The sequence below is a fragment of the Lottia gigantea genome (assembly GCF_000327385.1).
Source record: "Lottia gigantea unplaced genomic scaffold LOTGIsca_121, whole genome shotgun sequence".
In the NCBI taxonomy this organism is placed as follows: Eukaryota; Metazoa; Mollusca; class Gastropoda; family Lottiidae; genus Lottia; species Lottia gigantea.
The window spans coordinates 478,943-488,855 of record NW_008707245.1 but is presented as its reverse complement, the minus strand read 5'-3'; the positions used below and the strand labels follow the sequence as shown (position 1 = coordinate 488,855).

At 33.1% G+C, this 9,913-nt stretch overlaps 1 protein-coding gene across 1 annotated transcript; it reads left to right on the top strand.

Annotated features, from left to right (window-relative positions):
• Window positions 1–2,893: 2,893 nt before the first annotated feature.
• LOTGIDRAFT_138035 (hypothetical protein) lies at window positions 2,894–8,073 on the top strand (the record flags this gene model as incomplete). The annotated part of the gene is made up of 10 exons (XM_009048433.1): window positions 2,894–3,053; window positions 3,398–3,489; window positions 3,682–3,759; window positions 4,025–4,178; window positions 4,427–4,509; window positions 5,000–5,209; window positions 5,596–5,670; window positions 7,052–7,236; window positions 7,542–7,627; window positions 7,979–8,073. Coding segments are annotated over 10 exons (1,218 nt in total), but the record flags the coding sequence as incomplete, so codon positions are not given.
• Window positions 8,074–9,913: the final 1,840 nt, after the last annotated feature.

Here is a 9,913-nt window from a genome sequence, read left to right as displayed (position 1 = left end):
TGAGTTATTTTTGATGATTAGCAACTTGAACATCTTTTTAAAGTTCAATTTTCTTATCTTTAGTTGTTTTTCCTTGTTTTTTTGTGTATGTGTTTATCTTATTTGAAAATCTGACTTCATAAATATTTCAAGGTGAACTTCATCTTCACAATGTCAAGCTGTTACAAGCTTCATCTTATACCTTGATCTCAATAGCCACCTTTCTTGTATCAGTGATTTGATTGGATTGTATGCCAGTGAATACCGCCAATCAGAGCTCTCAGCAAAATACAATCCAGCCAAATAGCTATGTTTACAAAAAGCTGTGATACAAGAGAGGTGATTATTGATGTCAAGGTATAAAACAAAGTTCGTAATAGCTTGACATTGTGAAGATAGTAAAATGTTAATTGGAGATAAACAAATTTAGTTGGTTTGTACTTGCAAAGCTCTTTTGTTGTTCAGAGGCGGCTAGTGTAGCTCGATGAGTTTTTATTCACTTCATTTCACTTCATACACCTGCATTGATGAGGTAAACAGCAAATAGGTAATCTATCAAGCGTAAAATTAGCTTTACAAAATATCTTAAATGTGTAGGCGTTAATTTATAATAGATTGGTTTACTTATAACAAGTGTGTGATAGTGAAAGAGTATTTATTTATATTATGGAAGAATGAATAAATTCATAAAGTGGTGCACCTTTTCTTTATGTTGTCTATCGTGGTGCAGAAAAGTAGATGTAAAACTCCATTCATTTCATTTCATTTCATTTATTTTGTCTGTGTACTTATTACTTAATTTCAGCATGTATCTAATTTATTCTAATTTTTGTACAAAGGAAAAAAGAAAATAAGAAATATCACCACAAAATGAGGTCAGATTAAGAATTGAAGAACCAATCGCACCATGGCAGCTAAAGTAGCTGTTGCACCAGTTCTGTCTGAAGGATTTGAAGATTTTATCAAAGAGTTTCAGGAAATTGAAGATGAGAAAGATGGAGGAGATGAGGAAGAAGATTTACCCAAAACACCTGATGGTAGGTCTCTTATTTTGTTGGCATCTTCAGAAGCTTCTTTAGCTGCTCACAAAGGCGAGGTCTTTGCTCTGACCTTGGCTTAAGTTTGAGATACAGTTCAAAGAGTCCTATGTCCTATTTCAACACATCCTAGTAGTATATAACCACCAAAACTGGTATCGTTCCATTATTTTTTGTTTATGGTTTCTTTTACTAGAAGGAGAAGTGGAGGCAGAGTGGCTGAAGAATGCTGGATATGGGTTCATTGTCAGTAAATTTCAAGGTAATAATCACTTTGTTCAATCATAACTTATATAAACTTTGTGTATTGTGAAATAATTGGCACTAGCATACAGACAAGTTTTTCTAAAGAAGGTTATGTATGTGTATCAAGGTCACTTATAGCATCTATTTAGACCATTCTGATTTGCTACCAGACATCTGGCATTCTTGAAATTTCACAATTGTAAATAAAACCAAACATATTGATCTTCATTCTAGATGGGCGTGATCTCAGTGATGATGAATTGGAAGCTCTGACATCATCACTAACCAGAAAACAGGCAGAAGCTGTGAAGAAACGAGTGGATACCCTTAGTACCACCATGAGGAAGCACAAACACACTCAGAAAGTTCATGTTAAAGATATTTTTAACCCTCCTGATGATCCGGTACGGATGTTATTTTTAGTTCTTGTGAGAGCTTTGGGGTCAGTTTAACAATCCCAATTATACAGTTTTGCTGGATCCATGATAGTTCTTGCCTTTAGGGAATTTGTTCATCCTCAAATCTTTTTTCAGGGAACAACTTCAGCATCTTCGGATACATCAAGGGGAGATAAGCCTCCCTCGTCACCAGAATCTGGCCAAGGACCACAATTTGGTTATCACAAAAATCGTGATAGAACTGCATTTTTAAAGAAGAGAGAGTACTCTATGTCTGGATTACATACATTGGAGGTCTTAAAAAATGATGTTGAATCTGGTGAGATTTTCTTTTAATGACACTGATGATCTAGTCCAATCCTACGATTAATGACTCTTAACTCTGATAGAGTGTCAGCCAAATAAAAGGCATAAAAAACCTTGGAGATTTTATTTCACAAATGCCTTTGCAAGAAAATTCAAAATTGTCCATATACTTTGGATAAATATACTATGGTTTGTCCTCAACTTCGAGTTGGCTTACTGTGGAGGCTTACCCTTGTCCAACGAGCTGACTATAGCTAATGCTTTAAAGATATCTCACTAGCTAAAAACTGAACCAGAGTAGCCGATATGCAACTTCCTCATCTCTTTATCCCAAGATGCAGTATGGTGTAATCCACCTTTTTGTGCAAATTTCAGGTGTTCAGGGAATAAGCTTTAAAGCCAAGTTAACCCAAGGTAAAAAGAAGAGCTATAGAGATGGTTTTGGAGGTCCGGCATTACCAGCTATATCTGATAGTGATATTACTATAGATTTTCATATCCGAGAAGTACCAGTAAGTCTGTTTGTTTTCAATAGGAAACTTCTATATTTTATAAAGGATGACACTTAAGTATTCTTAACTCCTTTTCCTTGGTCGAACCTTTTGGCATTGATTTTCCTCCAAAGATCTGTACCCATTTATAGATTTGTTGAATTGATTTAATTATTTTTCAGACACAACAAAAAGTAGGCCACCATCTACCTGTAAGTATTTTAAAGAACTAAAATGATATTTAACAAGCCCATGGGTAAGGGTGAATCTGTAAAAAGAATTCAAAATATAAAGAATGATTTTGACAAATTAAAAAATGAAAAATCTTTGTGAAAGGATCTTCATTATTTATTTTTTTATTTTTTTTTAAGCTGGAGCATACTTCCTCTTTAAGAGAAAATATTCCTTTTAATAGTAATTAGTTGACTTCCAGGTATTTGAGACAAAGAATGATAAAGGAGGGGTAATAAAGATAGGTGATGTCAGCTCAGAGGACATGGTACGAATCAGATCTCTGGCGTTAATAGAACTTTCAGCGTTATTTGATTCCTGTAATATAGTCTATACTAAATCCAAACGAAAAATCAAGTCCAAAGGTAACAAAAATTAAGTTAGAAATCTCTTGGTCTACTATCATATTACATGCTTTTAAATTCTCTTAAGTTTTTTGACATTGTTTGGCATAAAATGACATTGTTTGACATATCTGAATAGTATTTGACATATTGTTGACATATTGTTGACATATTTGGCATATTATGACATTGTAAGGTTGTTTATGATATTTTGTGATTATTTGACATATTTTGAATTTGTTAGACATATTCTAATACTGTTTAAAGTCTTTGCAATATTCAACAGTTTTTTGGATATATTTTGATATTGTTGGACTTTTTTATGAGAACAATTTGTAGTGTTTAATATATAATTTGTGCTTTAGATCATGGTTTATTTGGAGTTCCCCTACACACTCTGGTAGAACAGGATCAGAAGAAAGGCTATCAGACTCAGGTTCCTCTTATATTTACTAAGGTCAGTTCCTATTCAATTATTCATTTATTCATTCATTCATTCATTCATTTATTCATTTATTCATTTATTCATTTATTCATTTATTCATTTATTTATTATTCATTTATTCATTTTCTATTTTATTTATTCCATAATTTTTATTTATTTTTACATTTGTTAATTCATTATTATATGTTCTTTGATTATTTTCAGTTGATAAGTCACCTGGAAAAAATAGGATTAACTACAGAAGGTATTTTACGAGTTCCAGGGGCTGTAAATAGAGTCAAGGTAATCTACATTAAAATACTGCAAACCAGGGTGCACATTATTCAAGGTGACACAGATTTTTACAGATTTACTGGAGGGTAAAAAAGTAGTGTGGATTGTACAATATATTCACTAGTATAGGGCCCTTGATTGAGAAGTAAAACCTTGGCTAAATTAGTGACCAGAATATTGCCCTGGTGAATCAAGGGTTAGTTGTTGTTTCAACTCGTACACCTTCAGCTTATCAAGATGAGGTTTGTCACATCTTTTTGTGAATCCCTTTCAGCAACTTCGTCAAGAATTGAACGAGAAGTTTTACTCTGGTCATTTTAACTGGGATGAGATGTTACCCAATGATGTTGCCGCCATCATGAAACAGTTCCTGCGAGAGTTACCAGTTCCATTGTTAACATATGATTATATTGACGCCTTTTCCTCAAGTATCCAGTAAGTAATTCTTATTGTACATCAGGGAAAGATCAATGCAGTTTGGCTTAGGAACAGCTGGTAGAAAGATCAATGCCAAGAGATTTGGCTTAGGACCAGCTGGTAGAAAGGATCCTTTATTGTGAACCCATGTTGTTATCCTTTTATTGCCGTTGGTTCTTTGGAGACTAAGGGATGAGACATACACTAGATCAACAATATCTATATTGCAATTTGTGCCATTTATTACTTTGTTTTGTAGATCTGAAATCCACATTAGAACAGTTATATGCCCTCAATTTATTGATATTGTTACTGCCAGATTGTCACAGAGACACATTAAAGGTATAGTTTTCTTTTGTTTGGACACATTTGATAGACATGTTTTGACTCATTTGATTGACATATTTTGACTTATTTAATTGACATGTTTTAACTTTTTTGATTGACATGTTTTGAGTTATTTGATTGACATATTTTGACTTATTTGATTGACATGTTTTGAGTTATTTGATGGACATGTTTTGAGTTATTTGATGGACATGTTTTGAGTTATTTGATTGACATGTTTTGAGTTATTTGATTGACATGTTTTGAGTTATTTGATTGACATGTTCTTGATTTTTTTGATGGATTTATTTTGACTAATTTTATTGACATGTTTTTGATTTACTTGATGAACATATTTTGACTTATTTGACTTTGACATGTTTTGACATATTTGATGGACATATTTATGCATATTTTATGGATAAGTAATGTCTTATTTCAGAGAATTTCAGTGCTGACCTATACTTTGATTAATTTCATTACAACTTTGAATTTTGCATTTCAGTTACTAATTATGTTCCTAAGAAATGTGGTTGCCCACAGTAACGAGAACAAAATGGGACTGACCAATGTTGCTATGATCATGGCTCCAAATCTGTTCCTGGTACCTTCCAGTCGTAAGATTAAAACGGTCCAAGAGGTTGAACTAAACAGAGCTGCAGGAACCTCCAAGATCATCACATTCTTGATAAACTATCAGGACCATTTATGGAATGTAAGTTTAATTTGGAATATGATGGGCTTCGTGATTCCACTTTTAGATCTCAAAGTAAAAACTGAGAACAGCTGTGGCTCTTGATTGCTATCCTAGGGGTCAGGGGTTCAATCCAAGCATAGGTCACAATGATATCTTTTGATTTTTCAACCTGGTTTCCCCTTGTCAATGATGCTTGTCAGAGAGAAAATGTGTCTAGTTGTTTGGATAGGACATCAAACCAAGGCCTTTGTGTACTACAGGCTGTGCATGATCCCTCAACAGTTGGTAAATGAAGCAGAGCATCCTTTTGTCATTAATCCTTAGAAAGAGTTGTGTATTAAACAACAGTGCATATTGTACTCAGGATTATAAGTTAACGATGCGCTTGTCTTCTCTTTCCACAGATTCCCTCTTCCTTCATCACCCAGATCAGACATCAGTATGAAGTTGATCAGAGACGGAAAACCAGAGATAAAAGGGTATGTTGAAGTCTTGTACCTTGTAATTAATAAGTCAAAACATGTCAATCAAATAACTCAAAACATGTCAGTCAAATAAGTCAAAACATGTCAATCAAATAACTCAAAACATGTCAGTCAAATAAGTCAAAACATGTCCATCAAATAACTCAAAACATGTCCATCAAATAACTCAAAACATGTCAGTCAAATAAGTCAAAACATGTCAGTCAAATAACTCAAAACATGTCAGTCAAATAACCCAAAACATGTCAATCAAATAACTCAAAACATGTCAGTCAAATAAGTCAAAACATGTCCATCAAATAAGTCAAAACATGTCTATCAAATAAGTCAAAACATGTCAATCAAATAACTCAAAACATGTCAGTCAAATAAGTCAAAACATGTCAATCAAATAACTCAAAACATGTCAATCAAATAACTCAAAACATTTCAATTTAATAAGTCAAAACATGTCAATCAAATAAGTCAAAACATGTCATCAAATAACTCAAAACATGTCCATCAAATAACTCAAAACATGTCAATCAAATAAGTCAAAACATGTCAATCAAATAACTCAAAACATGTCAGTCAAATAACTCAAAACATGTCAATCAAATAACTCAAAACATGTCAATCAAATAACTCAAAACATGTCCATCAAATAAGTCAATCAAATAACTCAAAACATGTCAGTCAAATAAGTCAAAACATGTCAATCAAATAACTCAAAACATGTCCATCAAATAACTCAAAACATGTCTATCAAATAAGTCAAAACATGTCCATCAAATAAGTCAAAACATGTCAATCAAATAACTCAACTGCACTAGTAAATGTGTGTAATGAGCGCCCTTACTTACACATAAGTAAATTTGGTAAAAATCTGGGAATAAAATGCACCTTTTCTGGATGAAAAAATCAACCCTCCCATGCCAAATGTTTGTGGTTTGTGGGGGCATGCTTAACTTTTTTCAAAAAAAAGCTTAGTCTTCACTTAAATGTCTTTCTTTTCAGATTTTATTTAGAAGAAAAGATAAGAGTGAAGTTTATAAAAAATCTCAGGAGGTAAGGTGCTTGTTCTTCATCTTCACTGACCTTAGCATCGTCAGAATCCTCAGGATCTTTAGCATCTTTGGAGTCTTCAGAATTTTCAGGAGCTTCAGAATCCTTAGCATCTTTGGAATTTTAAGAATCCTCAGCATCTATTGAATCTTTGAATCTTCAACAGCTTCAGGATCTCAATCTGTTGTTTGGATCTGGTACTTATCCCTTTAAGGATAGTTGATGAACTGGCATATGAAGATTGAAGATGCTGACACTTCATATGACTTGTTCAGCTGTTGGCATTCAAATGTGAGATAAAGACCTAATACTGGTGGTGTACTTACCAAAGGAAACCGTGAAGGTCTTCAGAAGAACACACATTATAACCATTTGTACCCTCTGTTTTCAGCCAGAACCCCAGGATGGCGTGATCAGGGTGCAGGCACCCCTTTTAACCAAGAGTTCAGCTTTGATCCAGCTAGATGACAAGATGTCTGCCTCAGACGTGGTGGCTAGGTTTAAAAGAGCTACTGGGTCACACAACGACTCAAATAGGTAAGTTTAATTCCAAAATCTTTGACCACATGGGAATTTTGGAAAGCCTGTTGGGCTTTACATGCCAGTAGGTGGTCTACTGTTTAGCTAATAGCTGACATGGACATTTTCAAGAAGATCTGATGCCACGTCTGCATCTCTTTTGGAGTGTCCCAATGACTCATTAAGCAATTCTTGATGCAATCTTATGGAAGTTGTCTACTGAAATAGGCTTTGTTGGATGTTGGTTTTTCTTCTTGTATTATTGTTCCTCTATATTTCAGTGATCATACAAACGGTCAGAGTCAACCTGGCTCAACTTTCCGTAACCCTGACAACGCTCAGTTTGCAGAAGACAATGCCTATCTGTATGAAGTGGGAGGAAATATAGGTAAGTGTCATGCTTTTTGTTTTATCCAGCTGACTGATGATGGATCTTATTTCTTGAACACATATTGACAGTGGAAGATGAGCTTTTGATTTCCTACCTCCATTTCGTGTCTGAAGAGTCTGTGGACAGTTAGCGTTTGTTTCATCCTTAAATTGCGTCTTACGAATCGAAGCAAAGTGAAAAGTTGAGTGTTTTTAGAGTGTCTTCACTGCACTTTCAAGATCCCTTAACAGTTGTAATGGGTGACTATTCAACAAAGTTCCCCTAATTAATCACTGCATTACTTGAAAGTTTTTAGAGACAATCTGTGTTAGTTTGGAAACTTTATATTTTCTTCTACTTTCTTTTCAGGGGAACGCTGTATAGAACCAAGAGCTCACATGTTATCTATTTATAGAACTAATCCACATGCACAATGGATTATAAAGGTTAAGACTGATAGGTAGCCATGGTAACTTGGTTAATTAGGTTTAATTGGTAGCCCTGGTTACTTTGTAAAGCTTAATGGATAGCTACAAGGTAGTCATGGTTACTTAGTTAATCAGGGTTACTTGGTAAATCTTGGTTACTTGGTAACCTTGTTACTTGGTTAATAGGAGTTACTTTGCAGCCATGGGTATCTTTGGTTACATAGTTGATTATGTGGATATTGTAGCCTTGGTTACTTTCAAGGTTACCTGGCATTCAATAAAGTAATGGACAGTTATGCAAGTATGATATTTGTCACTTCTTACAGATGTATGATTTCCTTATTATGTTAGTGCAATCTATGCCAAAATTTCTTCATCTTGTATTATAATTAGTATTGTGAATGATAAAATTTGGTGTGTATGGCAGAATTATCTAAATAGTATTTGATTAGAAAATACATTTGCATTTTGTTAGTAGGTCACAATATATCCAAATGAAAGGCCAGATCTGGGTCACAAATTCCATTTTAGATCATTACATATACGTATGTCAATTATATGGATAATATGCCAATTTTTATGTCAATTTATAGGTCACAAGTCAGTACATATGTCAATTTATAGATCACATGCCAATACATATGTCAATTTATAAGTCACATGTCATTACATGTATCAATTTATAGATCACTTGTCAGTACATGTGTCAATTTATAAGTAAACATGCCAGTACATATGTCAATTTATAAGTAAACATGCCAGTACATATGTCAATTTATAGGTCACATGTCAGTACATATGTCGATTTATAAGTAACATGCCAGTGTCAATTTATAGGTCACATGTCAGTACATATGTCGATTTATAAGTAACATGCCAGTGTCAATTTACAGGTCACATGTCAGTACATATGTCGATTTATAAGTAACATGCCAGTGTCAATTTATAGGTCACATGTCAGTACATATGTCGATTTATAAGTAACATGCCAGTGTCAATTTACAGGTCACATGTCAGTACATATGTCGATTTATAAGTAACATACCAGTTTCAATTTATAGGTCACATGTCAGTACATGTGTCAATTTACAGATCACATGCCAATACATATGTCAATTTATAGGTCAAATGTCAGTACATGTGTCAATTTATAGATCACATGCCAATACATATGTCAATATATTGGTAATTATATTGAAAACAAATTGTTTATACAATATAATTATTTTGTTTATTTTGTGAGAGATATATGTTTATTTGTTGTTATTGTTATTATTATTGTTTATGTACAAGGTAATTTGATATCCATTGTTCAGCATCACAATTCTGTGGATTTACATTCAAACTTTTCGTTATTTCAGATTTTTTTAATGTGGGCTACAGAATTTAGAATTTTCAAGTGTTTGGATGTTTATTTCAATAATTAAAGTATCGTTATATGAAATATTCTATTGTTAATTGGCAATTAATTGAAATATTCCTTGGTTATTAAGTGAAAAATATCTTTGGCAGATATATTATCAAGTGAAAAATGTCTTTGGCAGATATATTATCCAGTGAAAAATGTCTTTGGTAGATATATTATCAAGTGAAAAATATCTTTGGCAGATATATTATCCAGTGAAAAATGTCTTTGGCAGATATATTATCCAGTGAAAAATGTCTTTGGTAGATATATTATCAAGTGAAAAATATCTTTGGTAGATATATTATCCAGTGAAAAATGTCTTTGGTAGATATATTATCAAGTGAAAAATGTCTTTGGTAGATATATTATCAAGTGAAAAATATCTTTGGTAGATATATTATCCAGTGAAAAATGTCTTTGGTAGATATATTATCAAGTGAAAAATGTCTTTGGCAGATATATTATCCA